The sequence below is a fragment of the Thalassophryne amazonica genome, chromosome 13 (assembly GCF_902500255.1).
Source record: "Thalassophryne amazonica chromosome 13, fThaAma1.1, whole genome shotgun sequence".
In the NCBI taxonomy this organism is placed as follows: domain Eukaryota; kingdom Metazoa; phylum Chordata; class Actinopteri; order Batrachoidiformes; family Batrachoididae; genus Thalassophryne; species Thalassophryne amazonica.
Window position 1 is genome coordinate 14,810,546 of NC_047115.1, and position 24,769 is coordinate 14,835,314.

General features: G+C 42.2%; 1 protein-coding gene across 1 annotated transcript in view; it reads left to right on the top strand.

Moving 5' to 3' along the window:
• Window positions 1–24,769, top strand: part of anapc1 (anaphase promoting complex subunit 1) — a 101,289-nt gene that overhangs the window by 25,421 nt on the left and 51,099 nt on the right. Inside the window, 15 exon segments of the mRNA XM_034184626.1 lie at window positions 859–1,077; window positions 2,001–2,096; window positions 2,385–2,475; window positions 4,102–4,167; window positions 4,281–4,430; window positions 12,537–12,680; window positions 14,621–14,681; window positions 15,920–15,975; window positions 17,580–17,711; window positions 17,781–17,855; window positions 18,492–18,608; window positions 19,059–19,228; window positions 22,967–23,058; window positions 23,531–23,679; window positions 24,362–24,440. Coding sequence (XP_034040517.1) covers window positions 859–1,077; window positions 2,001–2,096; window positions 2,385–2,475; window positions 4,102–4,167; window positions 4,281–4,430; window positions 12,537–12,680; window positions 14,621–14,681; window positions 15,920–15,975; window positions 17,580–17,711; window positions 17,781–17,855; window positions 18,492–18,608; window positions 19,059–19,228; window positions 22,967–23,058; window positions 23,531–23,679; window positions 24,362–24,440 — 1,697 coding nt within the window.

Consider the following 24,769-nt stretch of genomic DNA (forward strand, 5'->3'; position numbering starts at 1 on the left):
TCCTGACACCGGTCAGCAACCGAACATCCAGTGCTGAGGTGCATGTCAAATAATTCTATTCATGCAATTGAAATGTGTTTACAATGACTGAAATTTTTAAGTGTGGTGCAGTATTTAAGTAAAATTCAGGGCTGCAGAACCTCTGTTTGGACACGGATTTTCACCAAATTTGTTTCCGTTTATTTCATCATATAAAACCACTAACTTAGAAATGTGTGTATTTTATGGCTTTATTTTGACACGAAACACACTTCTTCTCAAAACGTCACGTGCCCGTGTGGAATAAAACAACTGAACCCTTCTGGATCTCCACTCCAAAAGTTAATGGTTTCTTCCTTGGTCCATACTCCAGCCTTTCACCACGTTTCCATAAAATTAGTGTAGTAGGTTTTGTGTAATTCTGTTGAAATTTTATATCTAATAGTTACAGAGATGTAAGTGGTGGTTGAGAAGTTTTGAACCTGACCCAGAAAATGTAGGCTGTGGTTCTCCATCTTTTGCATTCTTAGAAACCAAGCTTTCTCAAGAATGTGTAAAGGTTTTGCTCACTGGGTGCAATGTTGACAAATGTTGGTTTGTCAGAATGCAAAGGAATGAGAACCATGACCTACTTTTTCTGGGTCAGGCTCAAAACTTCTCAATTACTCCTTGTATGTATGAAGTGTTGGGGAAGGCATGAGCTCTCAGAGCACTCAGGTTTTTCAAAGAATTATATTTAAAAAGGAAAAATGACTAATTTTCAGTTTTGCTTTTCCCCCCTCACATCCAGGTTTAATTTATCTGATTTAACTCTTTTCACAGCTATTACAGAATATTTGACAGCGTTTTTACCCCCCTGTGATCTGACTTCTGTTTCAGTCGCGCCCACTCTCCAGGAATGGCAGCCCCATCCTTTTCAAGTGCTGCTCGTTTCAGCACGTCTTTCCACAGTCCCTCCTCTAGGGGGCACCATGGCTTGTTACCCTCTCCCAATGTCACAGTAAACGAGTCTGTGCTGGTGCCAGAGATGGAGCCCATCATACCTGATCTCTGCATGGAGCACCTGTGGAGTGAGACAGCCACCGCTGGCTGTCACAGGTAATTCTACCTGTACCAGGACTCTACCCTGTAAAAGCACAGACGCAGCATCACTTGAGTTCTGTTTTTTATTAGTATCAATGACAGCCAATTACTGAGACTGAATTATTGATCACTTGAGTTGACCACCCAGAATCAAGATTGTATTTATTGAGGAAAAAAGTGTGTCCCCACTACGCCACATTTTAGGGAATTGCTAGCATTGATTTTTGCCAGGACAAAATTTCAGTCAGATGAAAATTTATCGCTTTAACCCATGGTTTAATGTAATTTCAGTTCTGCTTTTCTGTAAACGACTGACTGCCTGCATCTTTCGCCTGGTAGTGAGAATAATGTTGGCTTGACCTAAAATGATTATAGCACCTGAACTGTTATGATGCACAGCTTTTCAGCATAGAATGCATAAATCACCTATTAGTATAACAGTGGAATTTAATAATACCACAACAATCCATATAACACTCAGTCATAACTAAGAGGTCGCGATGCATGCAAAACGCACAGGTAGAGAGGTGCTAGTTATTTGAAAAGCTGAGAATATAGAAGGGAACAAGTCCAAAATTAATGACCTGTGAAGAACTCCAATATGTAAATAGAGAGTATTCAGTGTTTCACATCTTGGCCAATAAATAAATAAAGTGCAAATTATTTGATTGAGAAGATTTTGTACACGTACACTACCAGTCAGACATTTGGACACACTTTCCCATTCAACTGAATGGGAAAGTGTGTCATCTCATATGACCTTGTGGCTGATGGCTCGAACTAATGGTAGAAAATTGAGTTTGATGTGCCAGGTTTTTGATAAAACCTGTGCTAAACCAGAACATCGCAAATATCCATCAACTTGAAGATTACAGAGAAATGCTACATCGTTGGTAAGTACCTGCTGATCTTTCACTTTTTTTTAAACTTGTTTACAGAGAGATAAGCAGCCAGGCGTCCAAAGTCTTCCTGACATCTGACCTCTGTGAGAACCACTACCTGTGTTTTCTAGTGGAGTCTCACCAACATCTCAGGCCAGTGCTTTCATACTTAATGAATATTCTGTACAGAGTCGAGTCACTCTAAGAGTCCATACTAGTGCTTGGATAAACTACTGTAGAAGTTAGTGTTTCATATAAAGCTGTTGCACAATCTGTCAGTAATCTATCAATTCACCTTTTGGCCTCAGTGTACAGTCCTGTTTGTATTATTTATACTTTTAAAATCACACTCATCCTGGTTTTATTATTTTTCTCTTTTGTCATTTGGGCACTATAGTCTTATTTACAAGTGTCTGTCTATCTTTGTTGATGTTTCCACAGGTGTGTGAAGTATATGGTGAGCAACAATCCCTCTCAGTTCATCTTTGCCTCTGTCACTACCATCCCTGCCAAAGATGCAGAACCTTTGCAGGTATTCTGTTGTGGGGATAAGTTAAACGCAGTAAATATTAGACTCGGAATCAACACACACATGCTCTAAGACTTTATCGAGTCAGTAAAAGTTTAAAAGATTGTTTACAGCTCCAGGCTTTCTTTGTTGTTGATTTCTCTGTCCATTTTTGTTGACCAAAGTATTACAACACCAAAGTATATGTAAAGGCCAGTTTTTACGTCTGCAACTGCTGTACGTCATTCTGTTCTTGTCCAGAGATGGTTACATGGTTGCTTGATTTCACAATTTATGTCCCCACAGGAGCAGCACTACCCGATGATAAAAGAAAATGGCCACAAAATATGTATAGCAGAAATAACCCAAAGTGTAAACAATTTGAACGTGCTGCTAGCATACCTTGTTATTCCTCAATATCAGGTCAGGTCTGGGAGCATGTGGTGTTTTCTCACTTCACCGCGTCTACAACATTACGAAACCGCCTTGGATCATGTCCAAAATTGCCCAGGTAGCCAACCAGTTGAATCCTCCTAAGACACTTAGTACCAAAGACATCCAGTTGTTGCCTTCGGCCACTAATTCGCGTTCAAGCCTCATAACCATCCAGCAAGATGAGAAGCGCCAGGACCCTTAAGACTTAGATCTTCGTTATCTTACACAAATATCAGCATGTCCAAACATTTCTGTCCAGCGACCTCATGACTCTAAGCCAGTGGTCTCCAAACTATTCCAGAAAGGGCAGAGAGGGTGCAGGTTTTCTTTGCAGCCACTGACTGCAGCAGGTGATTTCACTGATTAACATCCCTTTGAACAGGTGGATGAGTTCATCAGTGAAATCACCTGCTGAAGTCAGTGGCTGCAAAGAAAACCTTCACCCTCTCGGCCCTTTCTGGAATAGTTTGGAGACCACTGCTCTAAGCCCTTCCCAGAAGTCTTTTGATCTCAGGAACCAAGGACCCAGAGGCAAAAACATCACTGTTGAGATAAGTGAATGTCTCTACAGGTTTGACACTTTCACCACATGTATATACACTTCTGATGGCCGCGTTCAGGAAGTCATTGGAAGCCTGGATCTTAGGCTTGATGTGGGACAATCATAAACTGAGACACTGATTCCTCACTCAGCTTCTCAAATACTGCAGTGAGAGTGTCCATTGATTCTACAAAGATCACGGCTTCGTCTGCAAAGTCAAGGTCTATAATCCTTTCCTCCCTGCTGGTCTCCACAACTCCATCCGACCCAGAGTCCATGTAAGCGCTTGAACAGTAGGACCATACATCATAAAGGAAAGCAATTACCTGAGCTTCCTGTGTGCTGAAATATGTCTGTGTTTTTAATGTTTGAGATAAACATCAAGCCCCTCCATTTGCTGTTGGGTTTTTATTTGTGATTGAAGCCTCTCAGTCGAAGCAGTAAATTTGACCAATCAGCTGCTTTCGATGTGCAACAGAGATAAAATGCTGATGAGAGTTGGCAGGGATGCTCGTCAGCGCATCAGAAAGCCATCTTTCTTGATTACAGATATTTATCTCGTCAGCTAGATGCGATGCGGATGCTGCAGAAGCAAAAACCGGCCTCAGTCTGACTATAGCGATTATTACAGAAATGAGTGTCACAGGTTTCGATTTCAGTGCTTTGCTCCTTAGACTATAGATGCCATGCTGGTCCTGGAGGCATGTGGCAGTCTGGTCCTCTACACGGGAATCACCAGGGTAACGACAGTTTGTATTGATCAATCTGTTTACTGAGATGACTTCTTGTAAAATAAAGACCTGATTGTCACCTTGAGTTCTTGTGCTTTAATTAACTAATTTATTTATTTTAGGTGAGTAAGGTGTTTGTCCCTGGCCTCCTGTCTCCCACCTTCACCCTTTCCAACAACATCCCTCACTTCAGCACCCCGGTGGACAGTGTTAGCACACCAGCTAGCACACCAGCTAACGTCGGAAATAGGCATATCCAAAGACTGAACGAGGTACTCCCACACATGCTCCTCAGACTTTCCTCTAAGGGCCAAAACATCTTGCCTCACATTGTCAACGATTTTTCTGTCCATTTATTTGGATGAGCCCCAAATTAATGGCATCCTTTCAATTCATTCTCTTCTTAAAAATTCATTGTTAACATTTCAGATGACACAAAACATTCTTGGTGTAGGGATGTCCGGATTGGTTTTCACCCCAATTCAAATGAATCTTTTAATAAGCTGTCTATGTAAAAATCAGGCAGCTGCCTATGGAGCTGTCCACATGGCCCGACTCAGATTTTGATCAAATTTTCACCAGTTACACTTCAAATAGATTGATTAGGCATGGTAAAGTTTGTTTTTCCATCAGGCAAAATTTTACTTGAGTTTTGATCAGTTCAAAATTTGATGTCGAAACAGTCTGAAATCTCGTTACATTAAAATAGATAGTAAAAATGTCCAAATTTGAGGCACCACTGCCCATCTAGAAGCGCGTGGTTTGAAAAACTGGCTATGGGGCATCATCAGCTATCATCCAGATATCAAAGATTCATTGTCCGTCAGATATTCAAACTTTTCAAAATTCATATGTTGCCCTCCTAGGGTCAAATTGTGGAGGAGTAGGGAAATTGAGAAATGCTTATGAAATGAGCAATATTTGACATATCTTAGCAAATGAGTTATCATTTTGTGTTTTTGGGTTTGTGAAGTTCATTTATGGGGTTGTTTGTGTAATCCAAGGTCAGGGTCACTGAGAAATGTCAATGTGTCATTTTCCTATATTTTCATCTATGTCAAACATTTTACCACATCCTACAGTCAAGGAAGTGTCCAAATATCATCCTATCAATATTTAAAGAGATACTATCATTAGCTTTATAACAATACATGACCTAAATTAAGCAGTATGCTAGCTCCAAAACGCGTGAAATATAGATAAATAAGAATTCTCTTCAAAGACAGTTATTCCCAAAGTATCACATTAAAGACATATACAGTGGTCCCTCGTTTATCGCGGGAGTTACATTTTAAAAATAGCCCACAATAGGTGAAATCCACAAAGTAGTCAGCGTTATTTTTTACAATTATTATAGATGTTTTAAGGCTGTAAAACCCCTCACTACACACATTTTCTCACTTTTCTTTTCACTTTCTTTGTGTAAACACTCTCAAAGTTCAAACCTTAGTAGAAAAATAAGACCAGTATTATAGAATGAAACCAAAGATCAAAACGAGTGTTACGAATGTAACTACGGTTCTATGAATTCCGGATGACCGCCAGAGGGCGGTGCTTTAGCACCTGGATAACTACATGTGCGCAGTACAGAGGTCGAGAATATATACCAACAAAGTCACGCCATTGAATGTGACCTGGGTGACGTCACTGGTTGTCTTTATATACCAGATGCACCCAGCGCTCGCTTCTTTTCGGAATGAACTTGCAAGACTCTGAGTGACAAGCAACTCTGGCGGTCAACCGGAATTCATAAAACCGTAGTTACATTCGTAACTCTCGTTCTATTTCATTCCTCCTGACCGCCAGAGGGCGGTGCTTTAGCACCTGGATGACTTAATACCAACAAGGTCACGAAGAGTCACACTCATCTCGCGTCAGCAGTGGGGAGTGGAGGCAGACAACACCGCCGAAGTCACCGCAGTAGGAGCAGCCACATTCAGTCTGTAATAGCGGGCGAAGGTACAGGACGAAGCCCACGTAGCAGCAGCACAAATATCACTCAAAGGGACACCTCTCAGTGCAGCCCAGGAGGTGGACACCCCTATGGTGGAATGGGACGTAACCTTAGGAGGCTGAAGACCTCTGGACCTGTATACTTGTAAAATGGCATCCACGACCCAATGCGAGAGTCACTGCTTTGAGACAGCACTGCCTCTTTTGTGATCACCGTAACACACAAACAGGGCATCCGTTTTCCGGATCCCGGCAGTTGCACTAATGTACTGCTTCAACATTCGGACAGGACACAGGGAACCTGAAACAGATAATCCTGGATCAGAATGCAGGACATACACAGCCAAGGAAACTGGCTGGTTAACATGAAAAGTTGAAATTCTCTTGGGTAAAAAGGACAGATTAGGCCACAGCGTAACCCCAGATCCGTCAGAATTCTATCGCAAACAGTCCCCAGCGACTGATAGGGCATGGAGCTCTCCCACCCGCTTAGCCGAAGACAGTGCAAGTAGAAAGGCAGTCTTCACTGACACCCATTTAAGATCAGCACTTTCAGCTGGTTCGAAAGGGGATAAGCTTAAACCCTCCAGGACTAGAAGAAAGTCCCATGAAGGTACGCGTGCAAGCCTTGGAGGCCGCAAACGTAGAGCACCTTTCAAAAAACGACACACTAAGAGGTGTGAACCCGCTGACCGGCCATCAACGTAGACGTGCCGTGCAGAGATTGCAGCAACATAAACCTTCAAGGTAGCAACAGAAAGTCCTTTCTCCAGCAGTTCTTGTAAATATTTGAGGAGAATAGGCACAGGGCAATGCTCTGGGTCTAACTTTTGTTTCTCACACCACCGCTCACACAGCTTCTATCTGTTGTCATACAAAGCCCTGGTAGAAGCAGCACGTGAATTAAGGATAGTCTGAACAACAGCCTGGTCACAAGAACTTAACAAGGAGTCTGGCCCCTCAACGGCCACACATACAGTTGAAGGCATTCTGGGTGAGGGTGCCAAATCCCCCCCTGTAGCTGTGACAACAAATCCTTCCTCTCCGGGAGAGCCCAAGGTTCTCCCTCGAGGAGTTTGTAAATCATGGGAAACCAAATCCTCCCAGGCCAGAATGGAGCAACCAGCAGCACCCTGTGGCTGCTCTGATCTATCCTGTGCAGTGTCAACATCAGCAGCGGGAGAGGAGGGAAGGCATAAAGGAGGCAATCCGGCCACGGGTGAGCCAATGCATCCTGCCCCAGCGGGCTGTCTGGTTCCAAGAGGGAGTACCATTGTGGGCAATGTATCGAGGTACTTGAAGCGAAAAGGTCCACTTCCGCTGCACCATATTTCTGCCAGATCATTTGGACCACAATCGGGTTCAGTCTCCACTCTCCCGGTGGTGGTTTCTGTCTGGAGAGTAAATTCACTGCGCTGTTCTGTACACCAGGCAGATGAACTGCTCTGACACTCTGAAGGCGAGGCAACGCCCATAAGAGAAGCTTCCGAGTTTCTGCCAATGAGTGATTGGACCTGGTGCCCCCCTGATGGTTTATGTGATAGACTATTGACGTGTTGTCCGACCGGACAAGAACATGTCTTCCTCTCAGGGCTGGGAGGAAATGCTTGAGAGCCAGTCCCACAGCGCGAAGCTCCAGCACGTTTGTGTTGGAGTCTCTCCTGGGGACTCCAGACACCCCTCACCATCCTGTGATTCCACACGGCCCCCCAACCTTTGAGTGATGCATCTGTAACAACCACCTCTCGGCGAGAAGGAACAGAGCCTACAGGGACACCCTTGCAGATGAAGTCCACGTTCCCCCAGGGTTTGAGGTGCAGGAGGCACTGGTTGCAGAGTCTTACAAGCCTGTGCTGATGCAACTTTGAGTTGAGGCCTAGGTTGTTGATCCAAATCTGTAGGGGACGTAAAAGCAGAAGTCCCAAAGGTACCACTAGCTACATTGCAGTCAATTTGCCCATCAACCGGAGCAGCAAACCAAAAGGCAGCGTCACAGCCCGTTGAATGTGTGAGACGAGACGAATTACATCGTCCACTCTCTGTGGGGATGGCGATGCAGTCATAGTCAGGGAGTTGATGGCAGTGCCGATGAAGGTCGTTTGTTGACTGGGAACAAGAGAACTCTTTGCAAAGTTCACTGTGAGTCCTAAATGAGAGACATGGTTCAGTAGAAGAGCTGTGTCGTTGTGCGCCTGCTCCTGAGTCGGAGCGCAGAAAAGCCAATCGTCTAAGTAGGGTAGGATTCTTAATCCAAGAGCTTGCAGTGGGGCTAGTGCTGCAGCCATACATCTGGTAAATGTACGAGGGGCGAGAGAGAGGCCGAAAGGAAGCACCCTGAACTGGTATGCCTGACCTTCGAAAGCAAAGCGGAGAAACTGCCTGTGATGAGGCGCCACTGGCACATGGAAATAGGCGTCTTTTAAGTCGACACTTGTGAACCAGTCTCCTGGTGTGATAGTTTGAAGGACGTCTACTGTGCGGAGCATGTGAAACTGCAGCACTTTGATATAATGATTCAGACGTCGGAGATCGAGGATAGGACGAAAGCCGCCATCCTTCTTTGGAACAAGGAAGTAAATTGAATAGAACACCCTGAGCTGGTCTGAACTGTGAACTGGCTCTATGGCCCCCTTCTCCAGGAGTTCCAAAATCTCCCGTTGTAGGGCAGCAGACTGCACCGAGTCGGAAACAACAGTCATCCTCACCCCATTGAACTTTGAAGGATGACACCTGAACTGAATTCTGTAACCTTCGAACAAGGTTGAAATGACCCATGGGTCTTGAACTTGAGCCTCCCAGTGGCTGAGTTGATTTCGTGAAAAACGGCTGGGGGCCAAACATTGGCAGTCAGACCCGACCACCTCTGCCTCGCATCCCTGAGGACCTCTGGGCGCGATTACTGGAAGCTCTGTGAAACCGTTCAGTTCTCGGGGGTCTGCCTGTAGGCTCACGAAAGGCAGGCTGCTGGGAGAGCTGGCCCTCAACTGCAAAAGCACGTGCAGCTCTGGGAGTCGGCGGAAGCCTGGATGTAGAGTGAAAAGCTGTAGCACGTCTGACTGGCTGAGGTCTGGAAGACCGGTGTAGGTCAACAAACTGTTGCCGAGATTTACTAGCCTCAACAGCACGCTCCAAAGTTTGTTGGGCCGCAGGTCCAAATACTTGGCCTGGAAGAACCGGCAGCGAACGGAGTGTGCCTCTGCAGGATTCTGATAGGGGGGACTGCGCAAGCCACACCTGGCGTCTAGTGATGGTAAGGGTTGACATCAGTCTGCCAAGCTCTCTGGACATATAAGCAAAGGTTTGGAGTGAGGCATCACTAAGACTTTGCGTAGCATCATCAACCTCTGCCTCCCTCAAAGACTTTGAGAGAGCAAGGGCTAAATAGGACAGTGAGTTGCCTAGGCGACCGATGTGAGCAGCTGTGTCATAGCTTTTGGTGAGGAGGTCATCAGTGACCCTACACTGAGGACGTGGGCAGCGGGCATCCATACGAGTAGCATCAGCTGGAGCCACAACCAGGTTCGCAATAATGCTGTCAACGGCGGGCATACGGTTCAGACCATACTGTGCCGAATCACACACAGAGCTAAGGGCTCTGCAGTCCTGTGATAGATGGGTCAATGATTTGGGGTCCGCCCAGCATCGGTGGAGCTCCTCGATATATGGTTGTGAAACTGGAACATTGAACTCGGGCTTCTGAGTGACTTTGAAAAAGACACTTGAAGCGGTGGTTTCCGCAGGGGGATTGTCAACCCCAAGCCTGGATAAAGCCAACTGAACAGCTTGCTTGACAAAGGATAGTCCAGGTCCGGTTTGCGGCATGGACTCTGCCTCAGAGGTATGAGAGCCCACTAATGAATGGCTTGGAGAAAGACCCCTCTCATCCTCATCCTCCACACAGTTTATGTCACTTGTCATGTTCAAAGAATCAGTTGCAGCAATAGACACGACATCTTCCTCCTGCTGAGTAACTACATTGGTCTGATCAGCCTCATTAGGGACAACAGGAACTGTCACTGCTTCCCTAGGCTGTAGATTCAGAAGCAAGGACTTAATCTGAGCAAACTCAGAAGTCAACGTTTTGACCTTTTCAGCCAAAGCATGGTCATGAGTAACCTTCTTAGCAGAAGGGGCTCCTGCATGTGGGCGTTTACGGCGCTTTGGTTCCTTCCTGGGGCTGGAGGCCAAAGTCGCACTAGATATTCCACTTTCCAATGCCACAAGTCTAGCAGATCTCTGCCAGTGGCAGGCTGGCACAATTAAGGCAGGCATCGCCAGTCAGGTCTTCCCTCAGGTGTCCGATCCCAAGACACGAGGGGCAAAACATATGTCCGTCATCTGGGCTCAAGGGAGCCAAACAGGTAATACAGCCATGCAACAAAGGCCCTGTCAACATTGTGGACTGCGTGCAGATGGCTAACGCAAGCCCTGATGGTTACAAATGGAAAGACAAAGCGTGAATCACACGCAGTGTAAATAGTAACACGAGGCACGGAGCGTGAAGCACTCACAGCCGTCGACTTGACACGAGGCACGGAGCGTGAAGCGCTCCAGCCGCAGACTCGACACGAGGCACGGAGCGTGAAGCGCTCCAGCCGCAGACTCAGCACGAGGCACGGAGCGTGAAGCACTCCAGCCGCAGACTCGACACGAGGCACGGAGCGTGAAGCACTCCAGCCGCAGACTCGACACGAGGCACGGAGCGTGAAGCACTCCAGCCGCAGACTCGACACGAGGCACGGAGCGTGAAGCACTCCAGCCGCAGACTCGACACGAGGCACGGAGCGTGAAGCACTCCAGCCGCAGACTCGACACGAGGCACGGAGCGTGAAGCACTCACAGCCGCAGACTCGACACGAGGCACGGAGCGTGAAGCACTCACAGTGTAAAAGCTAATACAAGGCCTGGAGCGTGAAACACTCACAGCCACAGTAATAACACGATGCACACAGCCGAAAAACTCACAGCCCAAGTGCTAAGTCAGAGCAATGACGACAACACTAGCTGCTAGCGGAGCTGTTAAACTTAGCAAATGGCGGCAGTGCAGATGAAGTACTTCAAGGAGTGGAAAATGCTCACGGCAAGCCCAACACAGTACACTATACTGGTTCTGATACACACACTACCACGTAGTTAACGGGGTTAGTGACACAACTAAACAAATAGCCAGCTTTCATCGAAGCAACACAGCTAATGTGCACAGAGGAAAATACCCAGCAGGGCAGTGGCAAAGGCGCGCACCCGGCGTTTAGGAAGGTGTACTCGCGACAGGCGTCAAAGAATACAAAAAAGGTGAAGCTGCGTCTCGCAGCCTCTGGAGGACGTGTGCAGTGCACGTAGCTCCAACCGAAGGTGGGTTGCGAGGCTACAAGCGAGAGCGGCAATCGCAGCTAAATGCGTTCTCAACCTCTAAGAATGCGAGAATGTAGAAAAGAAGCGAGCGCTGGGTGCGTCTGGTATATAAAGACAACCAGTGACGTCACCCAGGTCACATTCAATGGCGTGACTTTGTTGGTATATATTCTCGACCTCTGTGCTGCGCACATGTAGTTATCCAGGTGCTAAAGCACCGCCCTCTGGCGGTCAGGAGGAATGAAATAGAACCTGTTTTCAGGCCCAAACATTTGTTTGAGAAATAAAAATAGAACGTTTTCCTATAAATAATTATGATGGCTTTTAGAACTAACAAATTTAATTTTAACGATCAACCTACGAGGTTGGACACATAAATTATTAATAGTGACTGACCAGTATTTCACAGATCCTCTGATCACGCCTCTTCGTCCTGGTGCCGCTCTGCGGCATGTTTTTCCACTGAGAGACACCTCAGTGCAGGTGTCTTTTTCCGAGTGAAGAACACAGTTATGGGTAGTTGTTGGCGCTCTTTTTGTCCTCTGGGCGAGAAGATTCTTATAAACAGACACACACAGAACACAATGCGCGTGCTCTCCCTTTGCTCACTGCCTCCGGTGTTACCGCTGCGGGACGGATGCGGGACTCACAAAGAGTCCAAGTCATTAAAAAGATACAAACTTCATAGGAGGAAAAAAAAAAAAAACCCATGATACAAAGTGAGAACTGCTACATCACACAGCCACACCACCTTAATTGAGATGATTAAAAAAAATATTGCATTCACTGTGCTCATGATTTGCCATATTTTCAAATTTTGGCAGTTGCACAGTTTATTATTTAATGATGAAATATTTCTATAGGTGTTTTGGGTATTTGTCATTTCCACGTATAAACAGACTTGTTGGACTCTTCAATATGGAGGTTGCTTGTTAATTCAGGTATTTTATCTCAAAAGATTTTTTGCCGTCTGTATAATACATGAAAGCAGCTGGAATGTCAGAGTGGAGGCTGTCATTTTGTGAGCTCGGTCACAGATCTATTGTTTGTTTCCTTTTATATTTCTTTAACAGAGTGTGATGCCTTCTCCACTGTCAGAGGTGAAGGGTCTCAACTTTAAACCCCAGGAAGCTTCATTTTTAGAGGATTGTTCGTTCCAACAGGTCACGCCCTGTGTCCTTGCCTTGAGGGACCCTGTGTGCAACCGGATCACTCTGGTGGGTTACATTTCATCCATCATCAATCCTTTAATCAACAGAAATGAATCAAGTCAACAATTCTGACAAACCGTGATTATTTAAGTCATTTACTAACAGGGTGTTCCACAGATTAAATTATTTGTATTAAGAATTTGCATTTGTATGCCCATTATTGTAGTCTGTCTAAAATGAAGTTTCAGCACAAAAGTCACTTATATTAAATTAGCATAACAATTTATTAATTTTAGAGAACCTGTCAGTTTCCAAGGTGGGCTAAACAAATTGGGCAGTCCCAAGGAATCAGCTTTTTTTTTTTTTTTGCTGTTATGTGTCCATGTTTATTTGCGTTTTATGGTTTAACCACTGTGAAATGATCACAGAATGTTTCCTGATTCACACTTTTGTTGAAGTTCAACACAGTCACACCCTCTTTTGTGTGGGCCATGATCGCTGCTGTCCATCTCTCACATTTTCACTCACTTTAAAATATCCTGCTGTTAGAGCAGCGGGTTGCGTGCTGGAGCTGAAAGCTCCACGTGCTGCTCTTGCAGTGACGACTAAACAGAATCCACATCTGTGGTTTTTATATACTGTTCATCCCGTTCAACCTCAGCTTTGTCGATAACCTGCACATATATCTGGAGAGATTTCGCATATCGTAAAGATATACAAGGACAGTGTCTAAATCAAATCCTGGATAGAATATCTGCTGGCTTTTTGTGGTGTAGATTGCCGCTCCACTGGCTGCCGCTTTGGAACATAGTGCCTAAGATCAAATGCTATACAACTGTAGAAAATGATCATAGCCACACTGAAATTTAATAGCAAATCACTGAACATGTCAGTTTTCTTGTCAACCTGTTCAGTCGGCTCTGAATGCTGCAGAACCTCCAGTCAGAACTGCAGTTTGTCAGTGCAACCTCCAGTCAGAACTGCAGTTTGTCAGTGCACGTTTAGTGGCCAGTTATCTTCTCTTCTACCCTGTATTTTATAATTTGAGTAGCATGTTTACAAATCCAAAAAGCCCAAAGTGTTCATCGTTTGATTCAGTATGGAAGGTGAAAATAATAACCGTGCAGGACAGAAATAGGAAGTAGTCTGCAGGTGGTTGTTCCAGGTTGTCATCTCAGTAGGTGTTTCACTGATGAGCCTGGCTTTGAGTTTATGGGAGGATTTACCAGTGCATTTTTTCCCCTACTTCAAGTGTTGAATGGAAATAGAATTTATACAGATGACTAATGTTCACTGTGTTCAGGGTTAATGCAGCAGCATGTTAACAGTTATTCACAGAAAACAAAGCAGACTTTCCCTGAAGCCATTTCCTCTCTTGATGTTTCTCATTCATCTATATTTGTGAATGGAGATCTGAAAAACCTGCATGTTTGTAAATGTGTGTTTCTGCTTCCCAGGGGAGTTCTGTCAGATTGTGTAACGGCACTCTTGTCATTAGTGGGATTCTCATACACAAAAATGTCAAAATGTAATTTTTTTTTTCTCCCACCTACTAAAGTCACCTTGTTTAAGAGTCTCCTGGATGCTGCATTGATCCTTTGATGCATCATTCTTTAGATAATTTTTTTGCTAATGCTCATTGCTGGAGTTTAACACACTAATTTTTCTGTTTGTTAGTGTGTAAATTGTTTATGTTCTGATTAAGGTTTCTCTCTGTTGGTCCAGTTGTGGTGTGAAATAAAAGTGGACTGGGAAGTAACTGAATGACAGTTTGTGTTTATGATACAACAAAGTGTAGTTTTGTGTTGCACAGAAAAGTTGCACATTTACAGCTGATACGGTAAAGTTAACACCATCACCTCCTCCAGGAAAATAGCAGATGGATATTTAACACAATAGCTACTTGTTGACACAGATAGAGCTGATGAAGCTCTATTTGTGCATAAATATGGCTGATAAATGTTGTGAATTGAATTTAATTAATCTCTTCATCTCACTTACTGTAGGAACTGAGTAATGGTACAATGCTGAGAATCGCCGTCCCAGAGATTGCTACCTCTGAACTTGGTGAGGCTCACACATTGTTTTCAACGGAGGCTATTTGACTGGTAAAATTGACAGTTGGAAATGTTTGGAAAGTCTTCGCCACAGTGCAAAAAAAGACTCAAGTAATTTGTTTCATAAGCAGACTTTCTGACAATCACAAAACGCTTGTAGACAGTCACAGACTACAGTGTAATAGTGTGAAGAGCACTAAAAATAATATAATGTTGTGTCTAAGTTGTAGCACTGTGGAGGTTTAAAAAAATAATAATGGTATTTAGAGAGTTGTAAAGTTTGAATCATTGTGTGGCTAATCAACTTCTCATTGAAATTACCACCAGTTAGCCACAGTGGCTAACACTTTTTGAACACCATGAGGCCCCTGCTGGTTATATGTTTTACTTTCCACATTTACCCATTTATCTTTGATTTGCTCTTTTATTATTTGTAATTATTGATATTCCATTCTCAAGATCAGTAATGAGAAAAAAAATATCTTGAGTCTTGCCTGCGTTTTGAGAACAGGGCTCTTTTGTGTTTTTTTTTTGTTTTTTTTTTAAAGCCTTCAGTGTCATTAAGGTGTGTGTATGGTTTTGTTTTTCACTGTGGTACAACTCATTATTTCATAATTGATTCCACAGAAGAGTCATTGTCTCTCTAATGAAATGACATTTATCCACCTCTTTCCTGACCTTTCCCACTCTGGACGGCCAAATAAGTTTGCCCGGTGAAGGTGAATGAGGATCTGATTGGACAGAGATGTTTGAAGACACAGAACATGAATTATATGGCATTGCAAATTAGAATTCATATGTTGGGGGTCATGTAGTTGGTTTGTGTGACTTCTTCTTTATGCATTTGAAGGCACTTGACTGAGATTTTTCCTAACTAACATTTGTAATCTGTATGACTTCCTTAATGGTAGTAACCAAGTCAGTGAGCAAAAAAAAGACAAAACCCTTGTTTGTCTATTTATTTATTTATTGGTTTTCAGATTAACGGATGATATTCAGAATGAGCAATCCCCCCAAGCTGTTTTATTACTTACAAATTAACATTTTCTGCTAATTATGTAATCCAATTTAAGATAAAAAATACTTTTTGTACTTATCTACCTCCTAAAATTAGTGCCTTACTAAATGTACGTCATCATTTCGGTTAAATTCATCATCTGTGTGTCCTTCACTATGTCTTAAAATTGTATTGCTTATATTTGCCATCATCTGTTTAACCCTTAGCTTCTTACTGATGCTTTCTTTCAGTGAGGAAATGTCTTCAGGTGATCCGCTTCATCCTCCCCAAGGAAACTGCTATGAAGGTTTGTAGAAGTGACTGTTAAATAGACTTGGTGAATATGGAAACTTTGTCCAAAAATCTTAACTAAGTGTTGTCTCCCATTGTCTATTTATGACTCTGATTTTAAAATTGATCAAATCTGGCTTGATTATATATATATATATATATATATATATATATATATATATATATATATTTTTTAGGTGATAGCCAAAATTCTCATGTAATGGCAGTTCTTACTATTATTTTAGAATGAAGATCCGGTTACATACAATTAAGCAGTGATTCATTATTGTCATTCCACCCAAGGAAAAACACTGAAAAAAACAAAGTTGTATACTCAGATCTTAACGGGCCTAATAATCATTAATAATAAATAGAATAAATACCTATAGATAGAATAGTAACATAAAACTAGAGACATTCATCACGAAATGCCCTGCGCGCAGTACTATTTTCCATGTAAAGTGCAGTAATATGTACATGTGTGGGGTAGGTATTTGTTTGAACCCTTATGTGTTTGATGTAAACTGGGATACACAGTGGAAAAATTGGAGACTGACATTATATTTATTTAGAGGATGTGGCCAACAGTGACCATAAAAAGTCGGTAGTCTTCGAACAAATGCAACTATTGGTAATTTTTTAAAAGTAGGTCAAGGTCACTAGCCTTCGAACCCAGGCGAAGTACTCCTCCAAGGCATGTACCCACCAAATATGAAGTTTCTGCGAGCAGTACGTGCCGAGGTACATTGCGACAAACAAATTGCAGGTGAAGTATTTGACAGTTGTGACTATTGGTGACCCTGAAAAGTAGGTCAAGGTCACCGGCCTTCGAACCCATGCGAAGTACTTCTCCAAGGCATGTACCCACCAAATATGAAGTTTCTGTGAGCAAAAGGTGCCGAGCTATGTTGCGGTGAAGGATTTGACAGTTGTGACCACTGATGACCTTTAAAAGTAGGTCAAGGTCACTGGCCTTTGAACCCATGTGAAGTACTCCTCTCAAGGCATGTACCCACCAAATATGAAGTTTGTGCAAGCAGTCGGTGCGAAGCTACGTTGCGGCGAAGGATTTGACAGTTGTGACCTTGAAAAGTAGGTCAACGTCACCGGCTTTCGAACCCATGCAAAGTACTCCTCTCAAGGCATGTACCCACCAAATACGAAGTTTTTGTGAGCAATAGATGCCGAGCTACGTTGCGGCGGACAAATTGCGGAAGGACGGACGGACGGACAACCTGGATGCTATATGCCTCGCGGCGCAAGTGCCACGCGGGGCATAATAAAGACTAAATCTGATATATAATAATAGAAGATCCAGTAAAACCTTATAAGAGCATATAGAATACATAAAAAATAAGATCTTCCAAAGCTAAAACTGTGTGTGTGTGTGTGTGTATATAATATAGTAAAACTCAACAAAACCGGCATCATATAAACCGGATATTTGCACTAACCGAACAAAGACAACAGGCCCAATGTTTTTGTATGATTTTTTTTTTCCCATGTAATAAACACCGTATATAAGAGATTTTGTATTTACGTCTTCTCACTCACGTCGGACAAAATGTCCCGTCTGACCGCAGTACATTTCCTGTTACATGAGCACTGTTTTCTGTGCAGGTTTTAGTGAAGTGGTATAATGTCTACAATGCTCCTGGTGGTCCCAGCGCCCACGCAGAGTGGAACCTGTTTGTTACCTGTTTCATGACATTGATGGGCTACAATACTGAGCGCCTAGCATGGACACGTAATGTGAGTCAGCTCTCCTTTCTATTAACAACCTACAGAGCATCATTTTAACTTGAGCGTCTTTTCCCACAGCTCCATTTTGAAGTGCCTCACTCTCCGGTGATTGCAGCCAAGAAGGCTCGTCCCTCTGATGGCGGCTCGGAAGAGGTTTGTGGAACCGTCTTGAGCCATGCTCTGTAGAACTTATACCATCACATACAGACTGCACTAAAAACTTTAATTGCCTTTAATTGCCCATGTGCAATAATCTCCGGTGTGCAGTGTACGTGCAATGCTGGTTTTCACTTAATTCCCAGTGCAATATTATAATCTACTTGCTGTTCACACTTACATTTGATATTAAACATCGCAAATTTTGGCTTTTATTTTATTTTAATAGTTTATATTTATATCTATAGTTTTTGGAAGGTTTATTTTAAAAATAACCAGGACCTGAGTACTAATTTCGTACCATTAACATGTAAATGTGAGTTGGCACGACAAATAAAGTTCCTTGATGTCCTTATAATGGCTAGATTTGATATCTGGAATTTTTTCTAATTTTATGTCATGACGTGTGATGTTATTGAGTTGAAATAAAGTTTAAACACAACAGATGGATACGCATTGCTGAAAACAACCACAAAAGTCCTCATTCATTAGAATTCATGATGTAACTTAGTTTATTCATTTAGTTGTGATTTTTACTCGTGACTTAAATATTTTGTTCTGAGAGATTTTATGCAGGTTGTTGCTTGGTCTGCTTGGTGAGATTTTTATTTTTTCCACCGACTGTCTTTGCAGGACTGGGACTACTTGTTGGGGTCTCATTACCACCGTCAAATGAGTTTTTTGCCTGCTTGCTTTTTAGTGGATTCAACTGACTCCAGCATCGCTGCAGATACTGAAGGCCTGTCCTCCGTATGTAGTTAACCTTTTACTTTTGTCCTCTCTATGTGTTCAGACTCTGTGGACCAATATGTTGGATGCAGTATGTTGATTAATAATATTCCCTTGGAGGAGCAGAACCTTTGCAGGGTGAACATGGGTGATATGAGGGGGCTTATTTCTGCATGGTGATATTTAATGTAAAACATATTGTGCATTGAAGAAAGAAAGTATATTTGTCATTCCATTCAATTCAGATAAAATGTTCAGGTTTTTTTGCTCATTAACATATTACTAGAATTTGATGAATTTTGTATTTTTGCTTCACTTTGATTAATATTGACAAGCTTTTGGTTGCATGTCTTCATCTGCCTCTGCTTCAAATTTTTCTTCTTTTCTTTTGAAACCTTTAAATTGGCCGTTGAACACAAATTTGGCCTTTTTGACTCATGAAGCTTCTTCCATCACGCTCTTTCCTTTCAGGATTCTCCTCACTTCAGTGCAGCTGTGAAGTTGGACAGTTCAGCTCCTCTCTTCCTTCACATTCCTGCTCTTTTCTACATTCTCCACCTGCTCTATCAGGAGCTGCAGCTAGATGAGCTGCAGAGAGCCAGAGCTTCATCACTCGTCTGCCTCTTGCAACAACTGGCCAGGTAACCGCCGTGCCTGTGCATTCAGCCATTGCATTTTGGTTTGTAAATTTCCATGCTGCTGAAAGAATCTAAAGCAGGACAAACTGAAGGAGTTTTTTGCATTAGTGCTATAAGGGTTCATTCTATGGTTGCAGCACAGTCAACCTCTATTTATCCAAACAAAGAAAACCTGACTAGCTTTCCAGCCACTAAACTAAACTCTCGACCTCTGAGGACAAGGGCTCTTCAGTGATTAGTGTTGAGACATAAACTTCAACAGGTTGTCAAGTGACTGCTGTGATTGGTAACAGTGATGACAACAGAATGGGTAGAGGGGGCGGCTAAGTGCTTTTCAACATAATTGGCCTGTGTTGGTTCATGTGTGGGTTGTTGTGAAGTGTGTTTGTCACATCTTTACTTCACTAACTGCTTACAACTAAACGATGAATTGGCATGTAAAACGTTTGTAGAATGAAAGTGGGATGAAGAGGTACCTGAACACCAGCGGAAGTTATCAGCATGTGGTTCTTCAGTGTAACACCAGAAGAGAAGCGTGACAATTTGCACTGATTGATTATTGCACAAACTGATTTTTAAGTGTATATCTTAATGATGGGAAATTTCTGCACACAGGAGAAAAACTAAGTGAAAGCTGAATCTTTCTTCCAAATAGTAATAAATTCCATTAATTGCAACAGCCTATTAGATACATGAACTAGAACCTCAAAAATTGGTGGCCTGATGTTATTTATTTTCCAGTTAAGTCCCCATTAAAGTGATTTCTTTGTCTTAGAAATAAAAACGATGTGTTCTTTAAGAAAAGTCTTCACTTAACATTTCATATAACTAACTTCTAGAGGGTGTTGCTATATATCATACATCAGAGTTGGAATAGTTTTTCTGTGTTAGAATGTGTGAAAGAAAGCAGTTTTTCTTGGTGTGATTCCATCAAATGAACAGATAATGGTAAATATGATAACGACATTCAAGCCAGAGGCGTTGAAAGGGAATCTGTGTATTAAAGCAATTGTTTTTGGTGCAATTCCACCAAACTGCTGTAGGGTGGCACTAAACACAAAAATGATTGTAATGATCCCTTGTGGTGTTCTTACAATAAGCACAACAAAATAACAAAAAAAAAATGATTAAATGTTTTATTGTTATGAATTGACAGTGTGCCCACTTTGCACATACTTATATTGTAGCATTCTCTTTGTTTTGCCAAATTTTGCTAGGTCAGGCATCATGGCAGATTTCAATACAGATGTCATACTAGGCCTCTGCACAAACACTTATAATATCCTCAATGTGGGTTTTTTGTTAAGTGGAGGATAATTATTTAACATTGCAAAATTAGAAATCGAGATTTGAGGTCTTCTCTTCAGCAAAAGGTTCTCTGTGAAACTCTACCATGAAATGTGACGTGCGAGGCAAAAGGCACAAACTGTTACATGCAGCGTAGTCTCTCCAGTCATAGCCACCAAGTCAAGATGGTTACCTGGTGGCGTTGTTTATTAGTCTCTAGGGGTTGGTAATTTTTGGACGTTACTTGTGTGAAGCACCTTGAGGCAGTTTTGTTGTGATTTGGCACTATATAAATTAAATAAATTTAATGAAATAGAATTGTCTCCTTCATACATGGTCTCCTGGTCTTTGAGGATGGTCTGCTATAAGCACATTTACCTTACAATGTCCTTTTCTTTCCATTTCTTAATGATTGAGTTTACTAAATTCTAGTGGATGTGTAACACTTGAAATATGTGCAAGGAATTTTCATTGCAGAGTTATTTGTCAGTGAAATAAAGTAGGAATGAGGGCACCTAGCTATAAAATAGCTTTTGGTTCCCTAATATTGGAACAGCACATGAGTATAGTTGTTCTTAAGGCTTTCACCTAATTTTCTCTAAATATTGAATGGCTTAATGACGTCCTGTGCAGAGAATGAAGAAGCAACTTCTTCTGTGCGCTGAGCTTTTCTGCCGAAATGAGCACTTGTGAACATTTAGTGCATGTGAGTGCTGCCCTATCAAAGCGTTGCCCCTCCCCATGTTTCTAAAGAGACAGCGGTACTCGCTAGTAGGCATGGGCCAGTATGAGATTTGGACGGTATGATAACGGGGCAAAAATGATGTATTATGTATAGCTTTAAAATGTGCTTTAACAACATTATGGCTATTTGCATATGAAGCTCGCGTGATTCAGGTGCACTAATTGACGCGATGTCTACCACTATGAGCACTATACCACTGATAACTTTAGAGAAAATACCAAAATAATAGTCATTCTTTTAGACATGTAGCATCTGCCCCGTGGGAAACATGACTTACTTGCTTAGGGAGAAGCGTGGCTGGAATAAGGTCCGGAACTCCGGATGTTCAATACTTGCCCAGCTTCACCAACAACGTGCTTGGAATAGATGTATTTGTCCTTCTTGACATGTCTATGGGAGAAATTTGGTCGACAACAAGCACGACTCGAGTCCACCGCTTGTAATTCTCAGTGGTTTCAAAGATGGGATAAAGTTTACTCCTTCCATGTAATCTTTTGCGGGTATCTTGAATCGCTCCGCGTCCGACACAGGCCATAGATACGGTGCTTTGTTGCCACTGTTTTTTGGCTTGAAGGGCAATTCCGCAGAAAATAAAATGAAAAAGCTGACTTCCTTTTTAGATGGATGGAAAAGTTCAGTGCAGACTTCGCCTCCTTCAGCCATGATGCAGAGCTAGCTAACGTTAGCTGCCTGTTTACAAACAGAGACAGAGATGTGCGCCAGGGGGAAGGGCGGCAGCGGCTGCCTCTGCTCTGCCTGCCAAGAATTCTCATAACCCGCTCATAGCATAAGGATGGTATAAAGGAAAATTTTAGTGGTGTTGATACTGTGGCTTTTTCATACCGCGGTATACCGTGAAACTGGTCATCGGCCCATGTCTACTCACTAGTCACTAAATGGCTGTTGAACTTTTGCAACGTGGTGGATGGCTGGGTCATTCCAGAAACATGTCCAGGGTCATTCCAGAAACACATCCAAGAACGTGGTTGGCCTAGAATACACCTGTGTCTGGCTTTAAAGTTGACAATTTAAAGTTGACAATCTGTGGTACACAAAAGTAGCAATAATGATGCACAGTGTCTGTGCCATCAACTCTGTTTTAGTCTATGACAAGATGGCTAATAAAAAACCTTATGTCCACATACGATACATATGTCTGCACATACAGACTGCACTGTGGTGTTCCTTTATATTACAATTGCTCATCTATTCACAAATTACCAAAAACTGGTAAAGAACACAGCATTACAATTGCTTGCCATTAGGGGGGAAAAAAGGAGTGCTTGGTCGTGGGATTAAAAACGATTGATTATCTGATTTTTGAAGAGAACGATAATGAGTTTCAGCTACACATTGCTCAATGTATGTTTTTAATTACCACTTAAAAACAAGGAAAATGCCACAGATGCACTTTGCAATTCAAGTTTAATTAATTTCCTGTATTTTTGTGCCCGGCTGTACAGAAATAGCAACATGTAGATGACTTCTTTCTCGTCTGTATTTTAGAACTAAAAGAAATTAAAAGAAAGTTTGACGATGCAGACTGTTTGATATTATGAAATGAAACAAGTACTTTATCTTTTTGGTGTCCATAACTGTCTAATTAATTTCTGTATTCGAGTTTATTGCAGTGTTGATGCTGTATTATAATGGAATATATGCATATCCACACAGGAATGTTGATTTATTTGATTTGATTTTATTTGCAGAGACCTTCAGTTGCAGGAATATGTTGATCTGTACTGGAGAGACTACCCGTCATTAATTAGTGGCTTCACTGAGAGCTGCCTCATAGACCAGGGTAAGAGCCATTAAATGCACTAATAAGAGCCTCGGCCAGGAAATGGTCAAAGCACGTCTCAGTGGAATATAGAGGGCAGGATTATCTGCTGACAAAAATCAGCTCTGTGTTGTTTGTCTGCCATGTTATTAAAGTTCCTGTTTTCAAGATAAGACTGCTTGTTTGATACCCCCCCCCCCAGGAAAAAAAAAATTTGTTAGAAATGATTGGTAGGATTATATGATTCATAAAATTCATGCCTAGGATTTGTCAGTACAGTCTTGAAAGAGAGAGAGTTTGAATAAAATATGAGGAACAGGGTACAGTATTTAGTTTGGCATTGAAATAAATTATTTTAAGATCATAGTTTTAATATATTTACATGGTTAGTGTTTATCTTCCTTCCCTGTGAGTGTTCCTTTACTGCTCCCTTACCTGTAATTCTTCCATCGCTTCTTCTGCCTCCTTGTTTTTTTTTTTTTCCTCTCTACAGCTCAGATTGATCAGATGCAACGTCCATCTTTCCTGAGGGAGGAGCCTCCTAATATTTTCGGCTGGCTCAGTAGCTGTTTGAGAGGCGAGGAGGTCCCGCCCTTCCCCATCCTCCCTGGAATCTGTCAGAGGACCAGGCTACTGGTTCTGGTATGACCAGGCACCTGTATTTTTTTTTAAATATTATTTTAGTAGTCGTGGTTTTTAGTAAATTGAGGACACAGGAATGAAAGTTCAAGTTTTAATTCTGCTTGGAACCCTTACCCTAAAACTGAAGCTCTGTTCCCACGTACATGATTTTAGACTAAAACACCACCCCAACTACAAAAATGTAGCAAGTCCTGGAGTCAGTCTTAGTAGTTACCATTGTGAGTGTTGGGCACTCCTGGTAAGACTTCATGCTCCAAGATGTTGGCCATGATGGTCTTAAACTATTTAAACTGTTGTGCAACGTACAAATAGTAAAAAAAACATGTGATACAAGATGTGATCAAGATTCACGACAAATTTGACATGGTGTGTTGGACATTTGTGGTGAAAATCTTTTATGTGGGAACAGGGAAGCCTGTGAGATTTTAAATTAATTGTGAATCAGAGATAGTTGCCATAAAGCAAAGGTTTGGGCAAATTATACAGGTTTTAAGACATTTGATCCTCATAAATAGCTAAAAAAACAAACTCTCTGACATAATTGAAATCAAAAGAAAATGTAAAACAAAACAAAAAAAACAGTAATTACAAAAAACAAAACAAAAAAACATTATTGTTCCACAACTTAAAGCTTCACTTTTCCATTCAGCTGCTTTAGACAGGTTCTGTTTATTTCTTTCAGAGTTATGCTCTGTACATTGTGGGGGATGAAAATGCACTTTCGTCAGATGTGTCGAAGTACCTGGTCAAGCTCTCTGCAGGTCAGTGTGTGTCTGATTATGAGATAATTGCATCCTGGGTTTGTGTATGCTTGTGACTCAACCTCTTTCACATATGAACATTATTGACAACCAGCCCTTGTTACCTTCCAGTCCCAGCTTTTTTTCCCCTCCTTTCTGGACCTGTAACAGTTTTCGTCATGGGAATGGAGATAAACAGCTGATGTACAAACCCGCTTCACTTATCTTTGTTTTTTTCTCCATTTGGTCGACAAAAACTCAATTCAGTGCTGATGTGGCCACAGCATTGGCTGTTTGTATTTGAATTATATCATTTTCCACAGACACAGACTTGACTTTGTGGACAACAT